This window comes from Cydia amplana, chromosome 13 (genome assembly GCF_948474715.1).
Source record: "Cydia amplana chromosome 13, ilCydAmpl1.1, whole genome shotgun sequence".
Classification (NCBI taxonomy): domain Eukaryota; kingdom Metazoa; phylum Arthropoda; class Insecta; order Lepidoptera; family Tortricidae; genus Cydia; species Cydia amplana.
Genome location: NC_086081.1, coordinates 17,147,573 through 17,175,292, shown reverse-complemented (window position 1 = coordinate 17,175,292; position 27,720 = coordinate 17,147,573). Strand labels below are relative to the sequence as shown.

General features: G+C 43.9%; 1 protein-coding gene across 1 annotated transcript; it reads left to right on the top strand.

Moving 5' to 3' along the window:
* Positions 1-92: 92 nt before the first annotated feature.
* On the top strand, positions 93-27,514 carry LOC134653536 (forkhead box protein N3-like). The gene is made up of 9 exons (XM_063508911.1): positions 93-260; positions 8,725-8,936; positions 12,887-12,984; positions 15,273-15,337; positions 16,967-17,269; positions 18,299-18,373; positions 24,269-24,484; positions 25,301-25,456; positions 27,492-27,514. Exons 2-8 carry the CDS (start codon positions 8,725-8,727, stop codon positions 25,436-25,438), a joined length of 1,107 nt encoding a protein of 368 aa, XP_063364981.1. The 5' UTR covers positions 93-260; the 3' UTR covers positions 25,439-25,456; positions 27,492-27,514.
* Positions 27,515-27,720: the final 206 nt, after the last annotated feature.

Below are 27,720 nucleotides of genomic sequence, written 5' to 3'. Positions count from 1 at the left end.
GAGCCGCTTCCGTTAGCGTGACGGGTATATTTACCTAAAATATTTAAATCTTAGCTCCTGTTGGCTCTTAACGTGACATGACAGTGGTCTTATCACGTGTATCCGAACAAGAAATACAAATCATATGTTTATATGTAGGTTACTCTTTAGTTTATGGTTTGATTGGGTGTTGATTACGAGCTCGGAGGACGCGGAATGCTGCTTCATAGTTTATGTTGTTAGTTCTAATTTGTGTGTGTTTCAAAAGATTCATCTAAAAGGTGAGTGCATTTCGCCTATAGTACACTCTAATAACGCGTTTCCTTGGATTCACCAATGGTCGCGCGCCGATGACATCGTTTCCTTAAGGAATTTATTATTACGCATTTCGTATTTTGTTCCCTGAATCACAAGAAAATATCTAGGTATCACGTTGCACCGGGCAGATTCGCGACGGTCTCGTGTTGAGCGCGCAGTATCGTTTACATGCGGTTCTAAAAATGTGTTGGGACGCATGAGGAGCGTCGGGATAGTTCGGGAGTCGGTCGCGGGGCTCCTTCTATAAATGGAACGCGTGTCGGTGGATTGGTGTCCTCGGGGCGGGTGGTCCGCGAGCTCGCATCCCTGCGTTATGTAACGGCCCTTAGCGTCGCGTCGCAGCCCGCACGTGCAATGCACGCGGCGCTTCCACGTCGGACACGACGCAGCGAGCACGCGGTCGCGCAGCGCGCAACCCCTGTCTCCTAGCAACGCTGTTGACGCTGCTGCCCCATAAACAGTTCACCAAGCTTGTTATATCACCACCCTACACAATCCGTGTAAAACGCGCGTTGCTAAGGAGTGGTAATCATAACAAAATTGGCTGCCCTATGGTCAGCTTAATTTTTGATTCAGTGGACTTTGATTTGTGCCATTCTGCCAGTTAAGAAGCCGTGAGTATTATTGTTTGCATAATTTACCTGTTGTTTATCTTGAACATGTGACCTTGATGTGTTATGGTGGTATCATTCTGTAATGTTATAGGTAGGTATGTATAGTATTTTGCTGCAGTAACAGTTCACTATCCTGTGACAAATGCTGTCTAATTATAGCACTAGACCTTTGTGTGACCTAGTTTAGATTTAGCACTTCCTTGATGTGTTCTAAATTTAATTGTCACTGTGAGGCAATGCTCTAGTTTCCTCCACATTGTCTTCAAAGGTAATTGCTGTTGTATCATGCAGATTTCTCAAAGTACAAACTTAAAAAGTTTCATATTTAAACAAAATAAAAATATTACATTTAAACTTAGTAGGTATCACATGTGTATGTACAAAATATATATCTTTTTTGTTTCTATTTTATCTGTCATACCAAGGCCACATAATCTTATAAGAAAGATAACTTGAATATCTGTTTGGTGAAGCTATATAACGGGAAAGATATGCCACTTGCCTAAAAGATTTATGTAATTAGTCAAGATATGTCCAATATTAATGCAATAAAATAGTTTTTCAATGTGAAAATACATAAATAATATTTCTGATACAAATAATTCAGTATCTATTTCCAACCTTGCTTATCAGCTATTAAATGCTTAGGTGACATCCTAAGTAAAATTTATGATTATTTATAAAAGTATTGCAAATATTGACATTTAAATAAACCAAATCATTGTCCCTATTGGTTACACTTAAATATTTGAAATTAGCATACCAATACAAAGAATTCATAATTGGATCTACTAAGGGCTACCCCACACTAGCGTCGCCCAAGCGTAGGTTTCTAGTCAACTCTATGGCTGCTGCTTGACGCAACATTGGCGCAACTGTGCAGCGGCGCCATTTTCCATAGCACTGACTAGACGCTGACGCTCAAAATACAATAGTGTGGGGTGGCTCTAAAAACATGCAAAGCTTGTCAGCGTAAACTGCTCATGCTCCGTCATCAAGTGGTCATTCAACTTTACCATGTATTTCTTTGGTTATGCTATTTTTGGCATTTTACTCTAAACCATTGTAAGTAATTAGTCCAGTTTTTTTTTGCAGACAATATGACGTTTATAATGACACCTCTTCACTTTGTTCTATTCAAATCAGTGTCAAAGTTAGCTTAGACTCTATTTCAATTGGCACCATGTTTATTATATTGCAATTAATACAAATACAAACTATATTACTACTAAAAGTATCCCACTCATCCATCACTAGGACACTTAAGGAAAAACCAATGATATGTTAATTTAGTTATTCTCAAGTTTTACCTGGTTTCTCTTTGTTAACAGCCAATTGTCGTATCTAAAGAATTTCTAGTAATAATTAACCTACATTCAAATAGTTTTTGAACTTAAAATATATTTATGGGCTAAGTAAGTAGCACATGATCTTGGTATTTACTTGTCTAATATACAGAATATACTGCCACTGCCTAGGTCGCAAAAGTTTTTTTTTCTTCTCTTTAGTTACCTTATTGTTTGAAAATAAGGTCTAAAGTTAAATGGCGTTTCTAATTTCGTGTAAACAGATATTACAAAAGGGAATTCCCTAAGCTGATTACTAGGAGATTACCTGAAAATGTAAGATTTAGAAGTTTGTCAGTTTGCCATTGCTAAGGTTTCCTTTCCTACTGTTGCTAAATACATATGTATGTTTTTTTGGAGACACTAGATTAAAAATGGTCTTTTCTATAGCAAAGCAATGATATCTCTAAAAAGGCACTTAATTTCTGTTTGTAACAGGTACTTACTTTAAGCAATTAGTAAGCATTATTATTAGTTACAGTAAATATATATTCAAGAGAAATTTAACTAAATTTAGATCAACTTTCAAAAATCAATCAATATCTGTTTATCCGTTTAAAGGGTATGATGCCAACCTACCTTACCTACTTACGCTATACACCGCCTACTTGTTGGCGTCATGAGTTTACCTAATCATAATGTACAGATGTAGTGCATAATAAAATTGTTTTCCATCGTATTTTCTCGGAAATGTTCGTATTTGTCATGTTACTTCAGTCAACCTCAGTACTTTTTGTACCGAGACTGACTGAAATAGTGAGACACGTTCGTACGTTTCCGTGAATATACGATGGAAAATAATTATGCACTTCATCTGTAATGAAGTAATTTATGCTTTAGTTGAGAGTATACTTAAATCAATTAGTATAAACAATGAAGTACTTCTAATATTGATTCAAATGATTGTGGTATAACTGACCTATTAATTATAGTTTATTTATACTTGTATTCCCACAAACGTTTGGAACTTGGCATGGCCCAAGCATGATGTAACTAGGCATTGAAGCTAATAACCAATACAATCAATGTTTATTTTGATTTGATAAGTGTTTGTTTGTGTTGTTTGTCCTCCGTGGAAGCTCGGCCGAAGCCGGTTTTTCGTGTTTTTCAAATAGGTACTTATAAAAACGTGTTGATCATACTATTTTAAGTTTATTACATTTTTTTTTGGTTACGATTAATAACAATATAAAGATTGAAGATAATTAAAATCTTCTGTTGAAATAACTTATATTTGCGTACCTAATTGGCGGCTATATTAGTGATATTCGATATTCGTAGATATTCCCCTTAGTTTTTCTTTTGGTATTTCTCATATTTTTATTCTAATATTCGCAGTCGACATGTTACAAAACATCCACGATGCTATTTTCTCCAGGTATATTTCCAAGGCTGCAATTTGCTAATTATACTTACTTTACGTAATTGCACTACCCTCTTCATTTGCTACCTTGCAAATATGTGGCTTTAATTTCATAGGGATGTTATGAAATTAAATAAATTTACAGAGTCGGACCAAGCTAACTATGCATGACACATAGACGCACGAGTGATCCTATATTTAAGGATTCGGTTTTTTTCCGTTTGAGGTACGGAATCCTTAAAAGTCAAACGCTAAGCATTTTGACTCCTTTATTCGATCACGGAATCGGACCAGTGGTCCAAGTGGAGTGGATGCGACGCAAGTAAATACAGTCGACTCTCGTTAATTCGAAACTCAAAGGACTTTTAAAATATTACGAATTATCGAGAGTTTGAAATATCAAATGGTTCGAAATTTTTGAGAGAAAAAAGCGGCCAAGTGCGAGTCGGACTCGCCCATGAAGGGTTCCGTATTTAGGCGATTTATGACGTATAAAAAAAAACTACTTAGATCTCGTTCAAACCAATTTTCGGTGGAAGTTTACATGGTAATGTACATCATATATTTTTTTTAGTTTTATCATTCTCTTATTTTAGAAGTTACAGGGGGGGGGGGGACACACATTTTACCACTTTGGAAGAGAGAGAGACATCTCGCGCAAACTATTCAGTTTAGAAAAAAATGATATTAGGAACCTCAATATCATTTTTGAAGACCTATCCATAGTATGGGTTTGATGAAAAAAAATTTTTGAGTTTCAGTTCGAAGTATGGGGAACCCCAAAAATTTATTGTTTTTTTTTCTATTTTTGTGTGAAAATCTTAATGCGGTTCACAGAATACATCTACTTACCAAGTTTCAACAGTATAGTTCTTATAGTTTCGGAGAAAAGTGGCTGTGACATACGGACGGACAGACAGACGGACAGACAGACAGACATGACGAATCTATAAGGGTTCCGTTTTTTGCCATTTGGCTAACCCTAAAAATAAGAAAGTTCGAATTATTGAGTAGGTAGGTAGGAGGAGATATAAAAAGTTAGTTTCGGAAGAAGCCTGAAACATGAGTTTACTTCAATGCACATTGCTGAGACTGATCTGAAAATTCTTTTGCAATATCTTGTCTTCCCACCTACCTCCACTTTTTCGATTAAATTAACTCCCTTCTTTTCAGCAATCGTCAAGCATTTATACTTTTTAGGACTCGTAACTAACACTAACTTTTAATATGTACACATAACCAACGAAACAGTGCAATGACGAACTTGAACTTGTCTCAAAATGTGCGGTCTATTATTATGTACCTCTGTGAGGTCTGCAATCTGATAACTTCGAATTGTAGAGTGTTTGACGCTTATGAGTTCGTATTAACGCGTCGTTTTGTTACTTAGCGTTGATTATTTTTGTTCGAATTACCAAGAGCTTAAAAATGTATTGATTTATTTCGATATAAAGTGTCATTCAATAGAACTTGCTAACTATGTAAACAAATGTTACTAGTAAATTGACATTCAGTGTCAATTTTAGTATGGCGGTTTGTTTACATAGTTAGCAAGTTCTATTGAATGACACTTTATAAAGAGATATTCTAGGGAACTCGTGATAACTTCGAGTTATAGAGAGGTTCGAATTATCGCAGGTTTGAATTAACAAGAGTCGACTGTAATTTGTTTATTTTTGTTGCCGTTACTGGGTGACGCAAAAACGAGTTTATCTATAAACAATCTGCGTTTTATACGAACCTGTTACGGTACATTACCAATGATATACTATAGATAGGTTATAGGTACTCATACCTAACGCATGGCACCACCATTATATTTCACACTACTCTACCTACATCGTTGGGGTTCTCTCAGGATTTACACCTGACTGAAGACAATGTCCGCTTTTCTAAAATCAAGTACGCCATAGTAATACTATGGCGAACTTGATCTTAGAAAACGGACAGGCTTATAGGTACTAGGTGATATATAGTATTTTGCAAATTTACATATAAAAAATACAGTAACTTTTCTTTGCAGCTGACTCTACATTAAAATAAAATATAGTACTGTGAAAGAGAAGAAAAATAATCGAAAAGTATGCTTATGCAGCTAGCGTGACACATTTTTGTCTGTCTATACTTATTATTATTTTATGTGTGGCCAAGGAAATCCGCACCCCGCTGAAAAAAAAATCAATAACCATGTTGGGATCTGAATCTGAAATCATGTGAGACGCGCCTAAGTCTAAGTATGTACTCTGTCTGCTCTTAGAGCTTAAAAGTACTTAACCTTATATTTTCCCATCGTCGTAAAGACACATGACACTTACAGTTGGCAACCCTAAAGCCTATTGCCCACGCTACGCTACGCAACGCAATGCACGTGATCACTACCTATGTACACGCATCAAAATTTTATGAAACCTTATGTGTACCTATCGTGTCGTGTGCGCGCACGCGCAAATGTGTATGTTCATTTACACTTAAGTAAATAAAATCGTACGTAGCTTGGCTGGAAGCATAAATATGCTACCACCTAAATGCCATTGAATATTTCATGAACCAAACGCGCCCAATAAATTCAGTGAAATACAACTGATACAAGTTTAGTCGTCCGCGAGTGTGCTCGCGACAACTTTAGTCAAACAATAGCCCGGTCCCGGTCACTGTGGTCTGTGTCAGCGACGCGACGCGCGGAGACGCCACCGCGCATTTAGCCGCTCCGCCAAGGCCGCGATACGATATTATACGATAATGAGATAAAAACGTAGCGTTTACGTAAGCCGAAATACGTTCAAAAATGTTCTGTTCCGTGACACAACGCTGAAATAGAATACGCGCTAATGGATAGGGCTAATTCAGCTTAAGGTGCATGCAGACGAGACCACAGACGTTCTTGATTTTGCGAAGTAGAGGCAATTATTTAGTCAAACGTGCCAACACAGTAAATAAGGGTAAATGCTAGAAATAGTCTGTTTAGTCAAATATACAACTTCCGTAACCAGCGAAATATATGTAGATAGGTAGACAATGTCTAAATTTATACAACGCACAAACATAGCGCCATTAAAATTGTACTCTCGTACCCACAGTTAAGTGAGTTGACTGGACACCCAAACCTTATTACAAAACGATAAGGCCTATTTTAATGAACACCGAATTGTGTACGTTTGTACTTAAATCGTCTATTGTTCTTGAGGTCAAGCTTTGCCCTTGTCTCTCACGTCAGGCCCTTAAATAACTATTATGCCGGAAAAATAAAAATCCTTGATGTAGGTACGTAATGATTAAATAAATACCGTGATATGAAATAGAGAATCAATTGAGATTCATTATCGAAACCTCTGAAATATTTCGTCATATCGTATTATAGCTATGCTTTTAGGCTTAGCACGCACTGCGGTTTTTAAAGAGCGGTTCCGCTACCGCAAAAAATGTAACGTACGGCATTCTTAAATCGCAAGTGCGTGCGCTTATAAAGAATGCCGTACGTTACATTTTTTGCGGTAGCGGAACCGCTTTTTAAAAACCGCAGTGCGTGCTAAGCCTTAGGTCTTAGAAACTTAAATAATGTATGGAAATATTCACGTGATTTTTCGTAGCATCTGTCATCCCAATTCCCAATATGTACATCCTTATCTCGTTTGGCGTTGGTCGATGTACAGTGGCGCTCCGTGATTGTTACGCCATTTAGGGTTCTAGCTAAATTGGATATTCCATAGCGTAAGTCTCGAACAATTGTGACGTGGTGACTGTACGATTATCATCTTTTGGCTGGTCTACGTTAGGGAGTCAGTATAGCGACCTCTCTGTTGCACTGTATGCAAATGAGAAGGACGAAAAAGGGTCGGTGGGCGTGAACAGTCGCATGAGTCGCATCTCACTAGCGAGCTCGGCTTACATGTCGCTTATAGACGATTTTCTAGATATTCTTGCCTAGAATGCCTAGTAACTAATCTTAGATAAAATACTAGTATCTTTCCCAAATATCTGTTACTAATCTGGCATTGTTACTGATGAGCAAAGCTATATAAAAATTAGCATTGAATAACTTTCTGACGTGTTTATCTTATCAGAGGCGTTTTGCGTAGCACCGTTGTCGTGAGGAGTAAAAAAACCGGCCAAGTGCGAGTCGGACTCGCGCACGGAGGGTTCCGCACCATCAACAAAAAATAGAGCAAAACAAGCAAAAAAACGGTCACCCATCCAAGTACTGACCCCGCCCGACGTTGCTTAACTTCGGTCAAAAATCACGTTTGTTGTATGGGAGCCCCACTTAAATCTTTATTTTATTCTGTTTTTAGTATTTGTTGTTATAGCGGCAACAGAAATACATCATCTGTGAAAATTTCAACTGTCTAGCTATAACGGTTCGTGAGATACAGCCTGGTGACAGACGGACGGACGGACGGACAGCGGAGTCTTAGTAATAGGGTCCCGTTTTTACCCTTTGGGTACGGAACCCTAAAAATGACGCAGCAGACTTTTCTTAAGAGGGCGCTAACGCAAATTTGAAGTTTTTAGGTAGGTATATATTGATTTCTACACATTTTAATCAAGTGCAAATGCCATGAAAAAAATCACACGGAAACTAGACTATATTTGCAAGGGCAGACTCCAGCCAAAACCTTAAAAAGTTAAAGTTGTCTTGATGAAAATAACCCAAAAAAAAACATGTCTAATTTTCATTTATTTTCACTTGTATATCTTTACCCTGCAGGCCTGCATATCATAGCAGTACAAATTAGTATGAAGTAGCCGAAGGATTTGACAAGCAAAATTACGGCGTACGTCTTTTGTTTCCTTCTAATTTCCTGGCTTTACGCCCACTGACAATCCAACCTCTAGACTGAGCTTAGGCCAATTCTTTCATGAAACCGATGCTGCCAAAAATACGGGGGTGCGGGGGTCCGTTTGAAGACACGGACCAATCACGGCACGGGATTGACTCGAAGATGGAGTAACGCTACCGTATGTGTGGCAGAGGAGGTAGCGCGACTATGCTATGTCTAGAGGTTGGATTGTCTGTGTTTACGCCTCTTAATCATCATGAATCAGTTATCGACTATACTATAACTATACAAAGAAGACATGAATAAGCGAACTTTTTTGTCAACAGATGGCGCCAATGCGTGGCGAGCGCGGAGGCTCACCTGCGCGCGCGGCCCGCGCCTCCCTGCCCCTCCCGCGTCGCCTCATCCGACAGATCGCGCGGCACGTGGCGTCTAGCGGGCGGAGTCTGCGCCGGCTCGAGGTCTCCGGGAGGGTTATAGACAACTTCGACGATATAGAGGACGCCAGTGACAGTGATCATGAAGTTTCACAGCCAGCGTGAGTGTTGCGTAGTTTTATCACCAGATGGCGCCACATGTGGCGTCTAGCGGGCGGAGTCTGCGCCGGCTTGAGGTCTCCGGGAGGGTTATAGACAACTTCGACGATATAGAGGACGCCAGCGACAGTGATCATGAAGTTTCACAGCCAGCGTGAGTGTTGCGTAGTTTTATCACCAGATGGCGCCACATGTGGCGTCTAGCGGGCGGAGTCTGCGCCGGCTTGAGGTCTCCGGGAGGGTTATAGACAACTTCGACGATATAGAGGACGCCAGCGACAGTGACCATGAAGTTTCACAGCCGGCGTGAGTGTTGCGTAGTTTTATCACCAGATGGCGCCACATGTGGCGTCTAGCGGGCGGAGTCTGCGCCGGCTCGAGGTCTCCGGGAGAGTTATAGACAACTTCGACGATATAGAGGACGCCAGCGACAGTGATCATGAAGTTTCACAGCCAGCGTGAGTGTTGCGTAGTTTTATCACCAGATGGCGCCACACGTGGCGTCTAGCGGGCGCAGTCTGCGCCGGCTCGAGGTCTCCGGGAGGGTTATAGACAACTTCGACGATATAGAGGACGCCAGCGACAGTGATCATGAAGTTTCACAGCCAGCGTGAGTGTTGCGTAGTTTTATCACCAGATGGCGCCACATGTGGCGTCTAGCGGGCGGAGTCTGCGCCGGCTCGAGGTCTCCGGGAGGGTTATAGACAACTTCGACGATATAGAGGACGCCAGCGACAGTGATCATGAAGTTTCACAGCCAGCGTGAGTGTTGCGTAGTTTTATCACCAGATGGCGCCACACGTGGCGTCTAGCGGGCGCAGTCGGCTCGAGGTCTCCGGGAGGGTTATAGACGACTTCGACGATATAGAGTTATAACTAGTGGCGTTATTCATAAACGGCTGCCAACTTAATCAGTTGTTGATCGTCTTTTGTCCCTATCTGTCGTTATGCCATAGATAGGGAGAAACAATGATCATCAGCTGATTAACTTAGCAGACGTTTATGATTTTTATGAATAAGGGGGTAGGTATATTATAGAGGACGCAAGCGACAGTGATCATGAAGTTTCACAGCCAGCGTGAGCGTTGCGGAGTCTCGCTGTCAATGTTGTCTCGCTGATAATGGCGATAATCCATTATCGTCAAATGACAATGATAAAAAAATATTATTTAATTCCTGTAAAACTACTGTGATTCGCGTCTTACTATCAGATAGCGGCTCGGCACCCGCGCGATAACATATCTCGTGACCAAATTATAAGTGACAAATGAATGTCACGATATGTAACACAGAAAACTAGTATATAATATAGACTAATACGACTTCTGCTTATCCAACTCACTCCGCCCGCCCTCCATATTCTCTTGTCCATCCCTAGGAGCCTAGTCAGCCTAGCCAAGATGTCAATCGTTGATAAAAAACGACATCAGAAACTTAGATAACGTAGGAAAATAGTCACGTGACTTTTTGGAACTTCTGTCATTCCGGTAGGTACATTTTTCTTTTCGTTTGTCGATGTACGATTGTCATTTTGTATATCTTGTCTGAAACGTCAGGTACAGTCACGCTCCGTGATTGTTAAAAGCCACATTTAGAGTTCTAGCTAAATTTGACATCCATAGCTTAAGTATTGAACAACCATTAAGCTAGAAGGATATTGAATACCTATGTGACGAAAACTTAAGCCCATAAAATGGTTCGTTTTACGCTCGCGTACAATATAACAATTAGTTATGAATTATCGCTCCTTGTCATTATTTAGTCATGGGCACAATCTGATCAAGTTCATCAAAGCGACCATGATCTGTTTATAGTTCTAAACAACCGTAGCTCGACCGTGACAAGTGGGACACAACTACTAATATAAGTATCTTGTCATCAGAAATAACCGTTTTTGTGTATAATTTATAAGTACAATTCATTGCGTGAATTTAAGACTCAGTGCAAACATTTTCAATGCTGGCAATTCTTTTGGACACTCAGAAAATATAGTTCCGTATGGGTAATTGTCTCCATTCTAATATAAAATGTATAATAATGTAGATTTGTAAGTATACTATCCTGACATTGACTAAATTATTTTCAAAAACAGCCGAGACCAGTTGAGCGGGCATCCTTCTCAACTGGTTATACAGTCAGTCATCAGATGGATACCTATCGGAGCGGCCCACCTTGGCACAATATCTAAACACGCACGCTAACGCCTTGAAAATAGAGGCGTGTTCAGATATATGTGAGCGCGTTGACCGCTCTGATATATCTGATGGCGACTACGTTCCGTTCCACGGAGCGCGCGTCCTATTCAACGCCATTTCCTTCCAAGGCTTCACCGTCCTGTGGGTCTCTGGTCAGTCACCTGCCACAGTCTGACGATTGAGATGGTTCGTGGCCAGCAAATTCCTAGGATGCGTCGCAGGCACTTGTTTATAAAACCCTATAGACGATTGGTGATGTTCTGCTTTACAAGCCGTGTCTCCGACCGTAGAAACCGTACAACAACCGACTTGACGTTGGAGTTGAACATCCTGATTTTCGTACCCCCCAGTTATGAGCATCACCGTTTGTGGAGATTAGCAGTCGTTATTATATACTCGTCTCTATTTCACTGTATGCTAGATCTATTCTTGCCTTTTCTTCCGCTCTTCACTAAATAAATCCTAATCTTTCGTCCGCACTGACAAGTATCTCATACAGATTGACGTTACCCGTGTAGTTTGGGCTGGCCCTATGATCAATCACATCTCGGTGCAAGAATGTTATCTTTGCCGTCGGTTAGTAGGTAACGTTGCGAAAGATAACACATTGAGGTTATGTTGAGACGCAAATACTATCTGAGCTTTATTGTGCAATGAAAGTCATCTGTATTTGTTGATAATTGTGTAGGTTATTTGTCACAATCAGAAGTCACACTTACGTACGAATTTACAAGTGCGATAGAGAGGCAACGCGTCGAATGTGGTTCGCGGTAGGCCCTCAGACCCCCAGATGTCCATGTCCCCCTAGTCGCTCTTCTGCTTACCAATAATACTAATTTGTTTTCGTTGATTAATTTTCTCATACCATTCCTATTTGTTCCACTCGCCGTTGCACATAAGCTTGTCTCTTTCTCTATATCGGTGTGCGGGAGATTGAGGTGCACATTTCTTGCTTGACTAAAGAGCTACTAAACAATCTCAATTAGCAACTATACAATTTCCACAATTAAAGCGTTTCAATTTTGGAACGCCAAATTTTATAATATCAGCCGGGCTAGCACATAGCACATGATTGGCGTGACAGTATCTCGCGACGAGATAAACTACCCGTCCCTCTTTTATTAGTTAGAAAAAGACGAGTAGTCTATCTCGCCGCGAGATACTGTCACGCCAATCATGTGCTAGGGGTGCAGAGCCATCGAGCTGATCTGATGAAGGGCACAGGAGGTGGCCATATAGGAACTGATTGACGCAACCTAATTGGGTTCGATGATTATTAGTTGCCTGTTGAAAAAGTAGTCAGCGATAAAATCTTGTAACAAAAATTTAAATTTTGAAAAAAACCTTATTGCTAATGTTTTTTTTAAATTCTGAATGGGCTTACTCATGGCCACAGACTAGCCGAGACGAAGACGTAACCTACGATGGAGCGAGCCTACCCAGGTGCCATGAAGGTTCCATTCCTTGGCAGTGCGCATAAGAGGAAGCAAAGCGCTTCGTGCGAATTAGTGGAATATCTACCAAGTAAGGATGGACCGGCCGTGCGTCTAAAAGTCAGATGGTAGAATGGAGACGGTGGAATAAGCTCGTGTAGCTCTTGAGCACACTCCCCGAAGTGCAACCTGTAGTATACCGACAGACTGGCGACTTTCCGCCGATGGGCCAAAGCCTGAAGCTTACCCGTTAGCTTCTTGTCAAGTTGTCACCAATCATCCTCCTGGTTCTGCGCTCCACTTACGATTACGGTTTGTTTGCAGAGTGGCGTGCGGCGGTAACGCGGGCAACCTGCCCCCCGCGGACCACGATGACGACCTCACCAGCCTGAGCTGGCTGCAGGACAGGAACCTGCTGAGGGGTAACTAACTTTTTAAATTAAACTTTACGACGCAAGTATTAAAGGTGTGTCCATACGTGAACTGCTTGAATTACGCCTTCCCTACATACTCAACAGCCTGCCCTCTGACATCAGACAGGAAGCCAATAAAGTAAAATTTGGTAAAAAGCTGCGTAGTTACCTCTTAAATCGCGTATAGTAATTATGGAGCATTATTAGTAACGATAGATGTAAACTATTTTGTAATATAAGAGAGTAGAGACTGCACGATCCCACAGTCAAACCGTGTAAACTGTTTTGTGGGCCACTGTACTTGTACAAGCTGTATATTTTTATGTTAATAAATAAATAATAATAATAAATAAAATCATAAGAGGAAATACACTCAAACAGTTACACAGTTATCAGACTGATGCGGATCTGCACGCCGCTGCGGTATGTGAGCGAGACAGCGCTATGTATGTATACAGGGTGGATTTTCTTTTTGGGTCAGTGAGGGCAGCTACCAGATCCCGTGCTGCTACGAGAAAACGGTCTAAGAAGACCTTCCCTCGATTTCAAATTAATGAAGATTGGCTTTTACAGATTTTGGAAAAAACATACAGGATGCGAGAAAAAGGTCATTTTTGACAAACTTTTTTTTTGATGCCAATTTCCGGCTAGAAAAGCCACAAATCGAGGAAAACTTTTCCCATACAATTTGTATGAAAATGAAAACTTTTATTTTTCACATGCTATTTTTGTATTTTTTGTATTTTTGTCTGTAACCTATTGCTGAAATAAATGATCTTTATTCTTATTCTTATTCTTAATCGATTCCATTCCTATCCAGTATCAATAGTTTCTTTGGGGCCAACTTACGGTAATGTACTAAAAAGCCACAAATTAAAGAAAACTTTTTCCATACATTTACTATGGAGAACATGTGAAATTTAATTCACATTTTTCTATCTGGCCAATCAGTCCTGTTACATTTAAGGACCATAATACTGTATGAAGACATTGCTGTAGGACTGATGGGCGAGATAGAAAATTGAGAATAACATTTCACATTTTCCCCATAGTAAATGTATGGAAAAAGTTTTTATTAATTTGTGGCTTTTTAGTACATTACCGTAAGTTGACCCCTAGGAAACTATTGATACTGGATAGGAATGGAATCGATTGGCATACAAAAACAGCATGTGAAAAATAAAAGTTTTCATTTTCATACAAATTGTATGGGAAAAGTTTTCCTCGATTAGTGGCTTTTGTAGCCGGAATTTTTTTTTTGGTTCCATACAAGCTTTTGATCCTTAATAGGAATGGGATCGATTGGCATAAAAAAAAAAGTTTGTCAAAAATGACCTTTTTCTCGCACCCTGTATGTTTTTTCCAAAATCTGTAAAAGCCAATCTTCATTAATTTGAAATCGAGGGAAGGTCTTCTTAGACCGTTTTCTCGTAGCAGCACGGGATCTGGTAGCTGCCCTCACTGACCCAAAAAGAAAATCCACCCTGTATAGCTATGTCGCACTCGCACTAGGGAGCGGCGTGCGGATCTGCATCCAATGTGAAGATCGCCTTCGTGATCCTTTCGCAAATGGTTCACCATCACCAATAACGGTTTACACATTCACCTGATAGTCCGACTCGTAAGCTCAAAGTAAATTCCCAACTGGAAGAAAACATCAAACTTATTGTTAGCTTGCGTGGCTTATGTAGGCATAGAGAAAAAAATACTTACATAGATTGCTCACGCCATACATCAGTTTTAGTACCAAAAAGACTATTAGCATCTAGCATCGAGTAGCGGAACTATCAGTACTGCTACTTGACAATAGATGTAGCACCGACCGGAAAGTCTTATGCTGTTGAGATAAGACTTTCCAGTCGGTGCTACATCTATTGTCAAGTAGCAGTACTGATAGTTCCGCTACTGGATGCTAGATGTAGACACTGAAATTAACCCGTGAGTTCCCACGTGTGTGACGTCACCATAAGCGTTCTGGCTCAAATTTGAGCCCTTGGGAGCTGACAGGTTAATAGTCTAACTGATGTATGGAGTGAGCACTCTTGTCTTACTATATTTCTCTATGATGTAGGTAAGAAAAAAATAGAAGGGAAAGCAACTTTTCAAGTGGATGCTTTCAACCAACCAAAAAGGCTTGCAAAAGGCAGGAAGGCTTGGGAAAAGGCAGGAAGGCTTCATAATTTTATAGGTTACCTAAGCCATATGTAAACTTATCCCCTCATATCACTGCAAAAAACCCCTATATTATGCATTTGCAGTAATCATTCCTGACATTACTGAAGATTCTTTTGCTCCAGGCATAAATCTGACCAAAGGCGACGTCGAAGACACAAAAATGATCGCAAGTCAAGTCATTATAAAGGTAAGTTAACTAAGTCCACCTCAATGAAAACAAATACTAGGTAGGTATCGAATACCGGTCTATCTAATGCTCCCTAGTGTATAGGTAACAAGAAATATATCGTAAACGATAACACACGGGAAATAACGGCTAGTATTCAACTGCAAATCTTAAAATATGAACCGAATCTAACCTAAAAACATTTTTTTAGGGAATAATAAAGTTTCGAAAATATATGAGACTTCGGCGAAAGCGTGCGAAAAAAAAAATCACTAAAAATAAGATTTAAAACGAAATATATCAACATTAGTGTCACTAGGTTGCCTGCTTTCTTGCTAACCACACCAGTCAACACGATTTCAGTTTCGTTTAGTTTTAATGTGTGCAAACATTTGTATTTGTACAAGTGGTAGGCGTAATAATTCAATGCCGGCTTGTATAAAAGGATTCGTGCTTTCTGGATTATGAGACAAGGACGGTTCTGACGCCATCGGACGGTACATTTGTTTAACTACTATAGTTGTTACTATGCTACACTCATGCAATTTAAAAAAAGAGATAGGACGCCGCAGGTAGGTGTGACAGAGAGCACACTACGTATGCACACAGAGTGTTTGACACAACTACATAAAAACCTCGATGCAGTGGAGTTAGACTAGTGAAAAACATTTTATAGAAATGTACATGAAGATCAAACGACTCGGTAATGGGATCCATAATAGCAATGTTTTAATCTCGTTTACTTTGATCGCCGTTTGACTCTTTAACCTTTTGACCGTCAAACCCGTCAACTAACGCGCGTGGTTACAGCAACTTTTTGGTTACAGCCTTGGTGCATTCTAACAATGTTCACAATAACACGCTTCGCACGAGAGGTGGCTCGGTAGACTTAGTGTAAGGCCTGAGTGGACGCTCGAGTTGGGCGTGCAGCGGGGCGGGGCGTGCGGCGTGCATGTTAAACAAATGCAAGCGTATAGGAGCGGCCTTAGTGCACGCTGCTCAAATCACTTGTGAGCCACATGCTGCACGCCTCGCCGAACGCTCCGCTTCGAGCGTCCACTCAGGCCTTACACTTACGCATAGTACAGGGTGGCCAAATAAGAGGTATACACTTTATTTTTGAAATTTTATTCTATAAAACATAAAAAATATTAAGTATTCCTTGTTAAATATAATATGTAGGGTCAGCAATTACATATGGAAAACAATGTCAGACAAATGTCCACCTCTAGCAGCATGGCAGATGCGAACCCTTTTCATCGCGTTTTTCATCACTTTTTCACACATTTCTGGCGTTATCTCAGCGACAGTGTTTCGAATATTTTGTTTTAATTGCTGAAGGTTCGTTGGCCTATTAGCATAGACACGTCTCTTTAGATAGCCCCACAGAAAAAAGTCAGGAGCTGTTAAATCAGGCGATCTTGGGGGCCAGTCAATGTCACCGTTTCTCGAAATTAATCGACCGGGAAACGTTATTTTTAATGTTTCTATTGTTTTTAATGATTAAAACACGTTGTTCCGTCGTAAAATGCTCCAAAATAAATTAGCCGTATCTACACAAACTAATTTTCATGCAATAACTGTCATATTTACCGCCAAAATAAAATGGCGGCAAAACACTAAGTTGGCCACCCTGTATCTTTCTTCCAGACGGAATCAACAACGCCGCCCCCCGGCCCGCGCTCGTCCCCCCCGCGCACGCCCGTCAAGGCTCCCCCCTCCCCCTCCCCTGCCCCCTCCCCCGCCCCCGCCCCCTCCCCCGCCCACAGCAAGCCCCCCTACTCCTTCTCGTGCCTCATCTTCATGGCGATAGAAGCGGCGCCGGCCCGGGCGCTGCCCGTCAAGGAGATCTACGCGTGGATCGTGCGCCACTTCCCGTACTTCAGACACGCGCCGCAGGGCTGGAAGAACAGCGTGCGGCACAACCTGTCGCTCAACAAGTGCTTCCACAAGGTTTCTACTGTTTTGTATACACAGACAATCCAACCTCTAGACATAGCATAGTCGCGCTACCCCCTCTGCCACACATACGGTAGCGTTACTCCATCTTCGAGTCAATCCTGTGCCGTGATTGGTCCGTGTCTTTGAACGGACCAATCACGGCACGGGATTCGCTCACCTCGTCCCCCCGCACCCCCGTATTTTTGGTAGCATCGGTTTCATGAAAGAGTTGGCCTAAGCTCAGTTTAGAGGTTGGACTGTCAGTGTTTGTATACTATAATATGGCCCCTCCTCCACATAGTGCCTTTCTATTGGCGAAACGAGGCGATCTGAGAAGGATATTTTTAGGGGAGGACCCGGGACGAGCCCTACCAGAAAAGGAGATATACAGGGTGGCCCATTTAGATCGGTCAGTATGGGAAAATCTGAAACTATAAGACATACGACGATCTCTTCTTAGGAACCATGTCATCGATTTTAGTAACAAGAAAAACTGCATTCATACATTAAAAAAAAATGTGTACTCAGCACGGGAATCGAATCCGGACGTTTTGAAAAAAAAATATCTAAAATTATTTCTATTTAGATATCGATTGCGTAGGTCTTAAGCAGTAAATGTTACTATGAAACATGATGTCTGAAATGAATAAAATGCATTGTTTTCATATCCTTTAATTTATTTTAGTATGTTTTCGAAATGGCCACCATTTTTTTCAATACATTTTACATAAAAAAAAAAATTAAATATATGCATGCAGTTTTTCTTGTTACTAAAATCGATGACATGGTTCCTAAGAAGAGATCATCATATATCTTATAGTTTCAGATTTTCCCATACTGACCGATTTAAATGGGCCACCCTGTATATATCTCTCTGCGGCCGTGATAATCGGCAGCTCGGGCCCTGCCCCGCTACTGGCGGCACCCTAGGTGAGGTTTTTATAATATGTTTATATGATAAGTATTTCATTTTTATACCCATATTACAAAAGATCCTAATTTATGAAGAAATAAATAAAGGAAATATTGATATTGTCGCAGGTGGCGGCCGCTCCAGGTCTCGGCAAGGGTTCCCTCTGGACGGTAGACCCTCAGCATCGGTCTACACTATTACAGGTACAGTCCGCTGGAAATATACGGAAACTTGTCTCGATACCCAGTTTTTCAATTTTTATTTTGTGATATTTTTAGGTTAATCATAATTATAACTCTTAGACATGACTCTATATTCAATCACAATATTTAGGACGATAAATTTGGTACATTATTGTTGTTTATCTACTTCGCTTGTGAGAGTAGCACGCCCGGTCTTCTATCTCGCTCCACCCGTTGGGTAAATATACTGGATCAACCAAATCTTGTCAGTAGTAAAAGGCGGCAAATTTGAAAAATCGCGGGTTAGCAACACTGTGTTCGGATAATTCCAAAATCGCGTGTCATCTGTGTGTTATCTGTGGAATGTGGATCGTGAATGACAGCCATCATCTTATTGTTTACATTCTGAGTCGTTTCTATTTCAAGAGAAATTTCTGCTGTCACCATTAAATACCAAGATTATGCATGACCTCAAGCAAAGCTAAGGTGCCTACAATGTACAATCATCCTCGTTGACGGTAAACATTACTAAAATTTGAGGTTATGATAATTCACTCGAATTGACGTATGAAGGGCGGAAAAATAAACACGTTTTGGTTCGATGTACATTGCTGCTTTTCTTAGCGCAATTCTGCTCTTTGAGTGTATGGGAGTCCAGGCAGGAGGAACAGTGTAAACAGCAGTATATCAGTTAACATAATGAACATTTATTGAAATGCATCGTCGTCTTATATACTATTCCTAAACCTACAAAAAACAGAAAGATAGGTATCTTAGAACTGCAGAATACAATCTACCCTTTGACGTAAATCGCGCCTCTCACGAGTGCGATGGCATATCTTCTATCCCGCTCACAATCGCCGGTTGCATGAAGTGGGTAGTAGAAAATGCAGCAATTCAGAACTACCGCAGAGAATGTTGCTTTCGAGAGTAGCACGCCCTGTCTTCCATCTCGCTCCAACCGTTGCGTAAATACGTGCGCGCCGCCTGCGCGCGCCTCAGTTGCGTCCGGCCGTCGATGCGAACGCATGTCCCATAGCACTCCCTCTCAAGCGAAGCGAATACGTTTCGTGACTCTGCCCGATCTTGTTACATACGTCTGTGTGTCTGGGCTAGTTGCAGGAGGCTGGCTGACGCTTGTGACGTCTTCATTGTAGATGTAGGCTGGCTTCAGACGCTCAATGGTAACGACAGTAGTTCGTTGTGGCATTTGTATCTTGAAATACTTGTCGTAGCGTTTGAGAACTTCGAACGGGCCGTCATATGGTGGTGTGAGCGGGGGTCGCACGGTGTCATTGCGCACGAATACGTGGGTGCACGATGCAAGGTCCTTATGCACGAAAGGTCTTAGTTGCGTGGCGTGCGTCCGGGTTACTGGTACAAGTGATGACATAATCTCTGACAAACGTCGTACAAACTCTGCATCTTCAATCGTCGACTTTGTAGGTACGAAGAAATCAGCTGGCATGCGTAGTGGGGATCCATACGTCATCAATGCAGGACTCAGGTTATTATCGCTGCGTAGTGCGGCTCGTAATCCGAATAAAACTGTAGGCAACTCTTCGGACCATCTTGAACTTTCGCCCCTTGCCATAAGAGCGGCTTTCAAGGTGCGGTGGAGCCTCTCCACTTGAGAATTCGCCTGAGGGTGGTAGGCAGTGGTACGTATTCTTGTGGTTCCAAGTTTCTTCAGGAGAGCGTTGAAAAGGTTTGACTCGAAGGAACGACCTTGATCTGTCGTTATGCGTAGCGGACATCCAAATCTCGTAATCCAATGCTCGTACAAGACTTTAGCGACAACTTCAGCTGTTATGTCGCGTACTGGTATTGCCTCGGGCCACTTCGTGCAGCGGTCGATCATTGTGACGCAATATCGATAATCATTTGATATTCTTAGGGGTCCCACGATATCGATATGCAGATGCTCGAAACGTTGAGATCGCGGGAACTCGCCGATAGGTGGAATCACGTGACGATGTATTTTGGCTCGTTGACATCCAATGCACGCTCGGGTCCAAAGTGCGACGTCTCTGTTCATTGCTGGCCAAAAGAACTTAGACGCCATAAGTTTCCTGGTTGCGCGTACACCTGAGTGACTTATATCGTGTTGCGCTTTGTAGGCAGCATAACGATAAGCGATAGGTAAGTACGGTCGTGGTGTCCCAGTTGAGTGCTCGCACGTGATTGGTCTATTGATGGCTGGTAACGTGACTTCAGTGAACTTCAGATTTTCTTGAGTTTTCAATTTTATTAATTCTTCATCGGTGCGCTGGTCGGTGGCTAACTTGTCGAAATCGATGACGGATGGACATTGTATTTCTTCGATTCGTGATAAGGCGTCAGCGACATTGTTTTTGTCGCCTGGAATATACTGGATACTCGAACAAAATTGGCTAATGAAGTGCAGTTGGCGCTCGCGTCTCGGAGTGTCGCTGTTGCTCGGTGCTCGCGTAAGTGCATGGGTAAGTGGTCTGTGGTCCGTGTAGACGATGACGTCATTGCCTTCTATAAGTCGTCTGAAGTGCTTTACAGCTGTGTAAATCGCTAGGAGTTCGCGATCATACACACTGTAGCGGCGTTGCGTCGGACTCAGGGCCTTCGAGAAAAATGCCAGAGGTTTCCAAACATTATGAACCTTTTGTTGAACTAATCCTCCCACGCTGTGGTCTGATGCGTCACTCATGATACATAGAGGAGCGCCGTGAACGGGATATGATAGCGTAGTAGCTTCCAATATGCTTTGGCGGCATTTCTTGAAAGCTTCATCTGATTCGGGGTTCCATTCGATCGGAGTCTTGTCATTTTTCTTAGAGTTGTGTAGATACTTGTTGAGTTGAGACTGGAGTTCGGCTTGATGTGGTAGGCAGTCACGGTAAAAATTTAACATGCCTAGAAATCTTCTCAGCTCGCAGACTGTCTTCGGCTTTGGGTAATTCGATATTGCTTCGATGCGCTCTTGAGTGGGACTGATGCCGTCGGGTGATACTTCATAGCCGAGGAAGTTGATTTTTCTTCGTCCGAACTCGCATTTATCGACATTGAGAGTTACGCCGTATCTATCTAGGCGTTCTAGGACTTGTCGCAGTAGTGTTTTGTGCTCTTCTTCATTTTCAGAGGACAGCAGAAGATCATCGACGTAACAGAAACAGCCATCTATGCCTCGCAGGACGTCGTGCATGAATCTTTGGAATGTTTGGCTTGAATTGCGGAGCCCGAACGTCATTGAGTTAAATTGAAATAACCCAAACGGTGTGATTATTGAAGTTTTCTGCGCGTCTTCTTTATTCATGGGTATCCAAAAATACGCCATTTTCAGGTCTAATTTCGAAAAAATCTTCTTATTGTGCAGCTGGTACGTAAAATCTTGAATTCGAGGTAGCGGATAACGATCGGGTTGCGTTACGGCATTCAGACGCTTATAATCGCCGCATACACGTAGAGTGCCATCCTTTTTCTTAACGACGTGAAGTGGACTTGCCCAGGGGCTGTTTGAGGGTTGACAGATGCCCATTTCCATCAAGCGTTCGAATTCAGCCTTCGCCGCGGCATATTTGTCGGGCGGCAGTGGGCGTGGCTTGGCGAAGAGTGGAGGGCCGGTAGTCTCGATGAAATGCTGTACGTTGTGCTTGGCCGGCGTTTTCAAAGACATTGGTCGCAGTACATTAGGATACTGTTTGAGGATCTCGTAGTAGACTTGATTGCTGCTGATCAAATAGACGGTTTGTTGAGTGCTTGAGACTTCTAACGCGTTGACTTGCAGTTCAGTGGTTTTATCGATGAGCTTCTTTTGATCTAGGTCAGGTAGCAGCTTGTAGTGCCGAAGGAAATCAGCTCCGAGGATTGAAGTCTTGATGGCAGCCACGATGAACGTCCAACGGTAGTCGCGCCGTAGCCCCAAGTTGAGAGTGATTGTTTTTTCCCCATAGGTTTTTATCGGCGTGTCGTTTGCGGCGTAAAGCTTGTAGGTGCTTGATATCTGGTTCTTCCTATGATGCGACGATAGTACAGATATTTCGGCGCCAGTGTCAACGAGGTAACGTTCTCGAGAGTTGCGATCGATGACACATAGGCGGTTGCTGACTGAAGGTACACCGACGCCCGCCATAGTCGGTGTAGGCATTAGTTTTCCGGTAAGTTAGTTTTCTTGCTGCACGGCGATTCACATCTTCGTGCCTTGTCTCCGAATCTGAAGTGGTATCTGCAGAGCCACCCAGGATCACCCGGCTTGCGTGAAGTGCGTGTAGTTCCATGCGCTGACATAGATCTCGAACGGGAACGGCTGCGAGAGCGAAAGGGACGGCGATAGCGTTGCCGGCCGCCGGACCGAAAGGCTGCTATTTCGAGTGTCAAATTGTCGAGCTTCTGGGACAACTTTTCGAAAAATGTGTTTTCGCTGCTCTGCGGGGTTTGGAAATCGGCGGCTCGTGTGACTGCAGCAACGGTGAGTGGCTCGGTGTGCTCTAACATCTTGTCGGCCATGGCGGCGAGAATGTCTAGTGATGACTCGTTGTTGACAGAAAGGACTGTGCGTACTTGTACTGGGAGTTGGTTCATCCACATGACCTTCAAACCGTCGTCTGGTACCATATTCTTGCCTAGTTCTCGCATTCGCCTTAAAAGCTGTGTCGGCTTCTGTTCCCCCAGCTCGAGACCGCTGATGAGCTTCTGGAATTGCCTGGACGCAGACTCTTCGTAAACAGAAAGGAGACGAGTTTTCAGCGCGTTGTACTTGCCAGTGGATGGCGGCTTGAGAATGATGTCGCTAACTTGTTGAATATCAGCTGCTTGCATAACGCCGAGTGCATATCGAAATTTCTGGTCATCGCTTGTCTTCAAAGGTTCGACGATAGCTTCAAACTGCGCAAACCATAAACGTGGATGTTCGCGCCAAAACGGTAGTAATTTGGACTGGATGGAGATTCCGGCTAGATCGTAGCTTGATGACGGCAGCTGTGGCGCATTCGATGCTGTATTTGGTTCTTGCGGCTTATCTTTGTGTATTTTTCGCTGATCTTGAGCTCCATCTTCGGTGTCAGACATCTTCTAAACGTCGCGGGGTCACCAGATATGGGAGTCCAGGCAGGAGGAACAGTGTAAACAGCAGTATATCAGTTAACATAATGAACATTTATTGAAATGCATCGTCGTCTTATATACTATTCCTAAACCTACAAAAAACAGAAAGATAGGTATCTTAGAACTGCAGAATACAATCTACCCTTTGACGTAAATCGCGCCTCTCACGAGTGCGATGGCATATCTTCTATCCCGCTCACAATCGCCGGTTGCATGAAGTGGGTAGTAGAAAATGCAGCAATTCAGAACTACCGCAGAGAATGTTGCTTTCGAGAGTAGCACGCCCTGTCTTCCATCTCGCTCCAACCGTTGCGTAAATACGTGCGCGCCGCCTGCGCGCGCCTCAGTTGCGTCCGGCCGTCGATGCGAACGCATGTCCCATAAGTGTTACATGGTGTTACCCTACTTTAATTTGCAATACATTGCTACTGACAAGATTTGCTTGACGCACTTATGCGTGGCGCAGTTGCCTGCGGCCGCCGATGCACACGCAAGTCCCATAGGGCATAGAGAAAAAAATACATAGAGTGCTCACTCCATACATCACTTCAGACTATTAATTTCAGTGTCAACATCTAGCATCGAGTAGCGGAACTATGAGTATTGCTACTTGACAATAGATGTAGCACCGACCGGAAAGTCTTATCTCAACAGCATAAGACTTTCCGGTCGGTGGCGACATCTATTGTCAAGTAGCAGTACTGATAGTTCCGCTACTCGATGCTAGATGCTAATAGTCTTTTTGGTACTAAAATTGATGTATGGAGTGAGCACTCTATGTATTTTTTTCTCTATGCATAGGGTTAACAGAGTACTATAAAGATGTCTCGTGCTCTGCAGGCGTTCGGACGGCAGCCCATCCCGGCGCCCTGCGAGGCGGAGGCTCCGGTGGGGGCGGGGGCGGAGTCGCTCGCGGGCAAGAACTCGCCCGACCCCGCGCTGTTCCCGTTCCTGGCGCGCCGCCTCGCGCGCCCGCGAGCAGAGCCAGGCGCCGACGAGTACCTGGCCGCCGCCACCGTGCTCGCCATGAAGTACGGCCCGGCCGTGCTCGACCAGGTATACTACACTACACTACACTACACCACAACAACTCGCCCGACCCCGCGCTGTTATGTACCAGTTTCTGTCGCGGCCCACCTGCAGCGATAAATACCTAGCTGATGCACCTGTTTGTCCTATGAAAAACGGACGCGAATGTATGAAAAGTCAAAAACCCCTATGACCTAGGTTTTTGACATTTCAAAGTGCTGGATCTCGAGAGGTTAAATCAAACTAAAAATAAAGGTAATTGAATAAATTTCGCGTTAGACCCGTCTATAAATGTGAGTTAATATAAATCAAACTATTATGTATTTCGCTAGGTTTTTAGCTAAATACAGCTTCCAGTGTGAGTATAGCGGTGTGTGTACTCATCCTGGATTTCAAGTGACGTTACCGGTAAATCACACTATTGTATCCTTCCATAATGTTTTAGGAGCACCGATATTGTTCCTATGTTTCGTTCCACCCCCTCATGGGCCACCAAAATTAGCTCGAATTGAACATACCATACATACCTTTTGCTTGAACTTATTTATTGTGGACTTCGATTTATGGAAGATTATTCCTCTAAGCAAAAATGTCATGTAATTTTGTAACGGCTTCCTAGCTTAATCGGGAGTGACTCTGCCTACGACGTAGGAGGCCCCGGGTTCGAATCCTGGGAAGTGCATTTATTTGTGTTTATTCCCGAGTTATGGGAGTTATCCATGTATCTAATTATGTATATTGTCGCCTAGCACCCATAGTACAAGCTTTGCGTAGTTCGGGGCTAGGTCAATTTGTGTAAGATTGTCCCAAAAATATATCTATAAGTAGGTATTTTAATTCCAGCTGCCGCCAGCGGCGCATCACCTGGTGATCTCGCGCTGCGCCCGCGACGAGCACTCGTACTCGGGCGGCGGCGAGGAGCGCCGCACCGCCGAGGCGCTGCTCAACCTGGCCGGCGTCTGCCCCGAGCCTGCCAGCTAGCAACGGTGTCCACTCTAGGTACAGTCGGCCCCACTACAGTCACTCGTACTCGGGCACCGCCGGGGCGCTGCTCAACCTGGCCGTCTGCCCCGAGCCTGCCAGCTAGCAACGGTGTCCACTCTAGGTACAGTCGGCCCCACTACAGTCACTCGTACTCGGGCACCGCCGGGGCGCTGCTCAACCTGGCCGTCTGCCCCGAGCCTGCCAGCTAGCAACGGTGTCCACTCTAGGTACAGTCGGCCCCACTACAGTCACTCGTACTCGGGCACCGCCGGGGCGCTGCTCAACCTGGCCGTCTGCCCCGAGCCTGCCAGCTAGCAACGGTGTCCACTCTAGGTACAGTCGGCCCCACTACAGTCACTCGTACTCGGGCACCGCCGGGGCGCTGCTCAACCTGGCCGTCTGCCCCGAGCCTGCCAGCTAGCAACGGTGTCCACTCTAGGTACAGTCGGCCCCACTACAGTCACTCGTACTCGGGCACCGCCGGGGCGCTGCTCAACCTGGCCGTCTGCCCCGAGCCTGCCAGCTAGCAACGGTGTCCACTCTAGGTACAGTCGGCCCCACTACAGTCACTCGTACTCGGGCACCGCCGGGGCGCTGCTCAACCTGGCCGTCTGCCCCGAGCCTGCCAGCTAGCAACGGTGTCCACTCTAGGTACAGTCGGCCCCACTACAGTCACTCGTACTCGGGCACCGCCGGGGCGCTGCTCAACCTGGCCGTCTGCCCCGAGCCTGCCAGCTAGCAACGGTGTCCACTCTAGGTACAGTCGGCCCCACTACAGTCACTCGTACTCGGGCACCGCCGGGGCGCTGCTTAACCTGGCCGTCTGCCCCGAGCCTGCCAGCTAGCAACGGTGTCCACTCTAGGTACAGTCGGCCCCACTACAGTCACTCGTACTCGGGCACCGCCGGGGCGCTGCTCAACCTGGCCGTCTGCCCCGAGCCTGCCAGCTAGCAACGGTGTCCACTCTAGGTACAGTCGGCCCCACTACAGTCACTCGTACTCGGGCACCGCCGGGGCGCTGCTCAACCTGGCCGTCTGCCCCGAGCCTGCCAGCTAGCAACGGTGTCCACTCTAGGTACAGTCGGCCCCACTACAGTCACTCGCACTCGGGCACCGCCGGGGCGCTGCTCAACCTGGCCGGCGTCTGCCCCGAGCCTGCCAGCTAGCAACGGTGTCCACTCTAGGTACAGTCGGCCCCACTACAGTCACTCGTACTCGGGCACCGCCGGGGCGCTGCTCAACCTGGCCGTCTGCCCCGAGCCTGCCAGCTAGCAACGGTGTCCACTCTAGGTACAGTCGCCCCCACTACAGTCACTCGCACTCGGGCACCGCCGGGGCGCTGCTCAACCTGGCCGTCTGCCCCGAGCCTGCCAGCTAGCAACGGTGTCCACTCTAGGTACAGTCGGCCCCACTACAGTCACTCGTACTCGGGCACCGCCGGGGCGCTGCTCAACCTGGCCGTCTGCCCCGAGCCTGCCAGCTAGCAACGGTGTCCACTCTAGGTACAGTCGGCCCCACTACAGTCACTCGTACTCGGACGGGGAAGCAATGGCTAATTTAAAAAAAAAATGTTTAGATAGATCCTCAATTTACTAGCGGAGCGGCAGCTGACGTCCGCGAGGGTCCACACATCGCCTTAAAACCCTTTACGAGTTACCGCCCGGGATGCAATGACCGACGAAATTTGCGCCCGGCCCACGGTCATAGAGAAAAAAATACATAGAGTGCTCACTCCATACATCAGTTTTAGTACCAAAAAGACTATTAGCATCTAGCATCGAGTAGCGGAACTATCAGTACTGCTACTTGACAATAGATGTAGCACCGACCGGAAAGTCTTATGCTGTTGAGATAAGACTTTCCGGTCGGTGCTACATCTATTGTCAAGTAGCAGTACTGATAGTTCCGCTACTCGATGCTAGATGTAGACACTGAAATTAATAGTCTGAACTGATGTATGGAGTGAGCACTCTTGTCTTACTATATTTCTCTATGCCACGGTCTAGATACAATACAACCCGTTTCAATGTATCTTTTTCTCTTATTTCAGACAAGTGCGACCGACATGTTCGAACCTTTTCTTTGCGAACATTTATTTAAGTGAAACGTTGGACTATTGATTTAAAAAATGTGGCAGCTCTTATGTTCGATCGATTTGATCAAACGAAATCTTATGTATAAAATAGTATATATCAAGTGTAACGTTATGAAACACTTCATGGAATTATGATACATGGATTCATGAAGTTGTATAAACTAAAGCGGTTTTCGAGTATAGT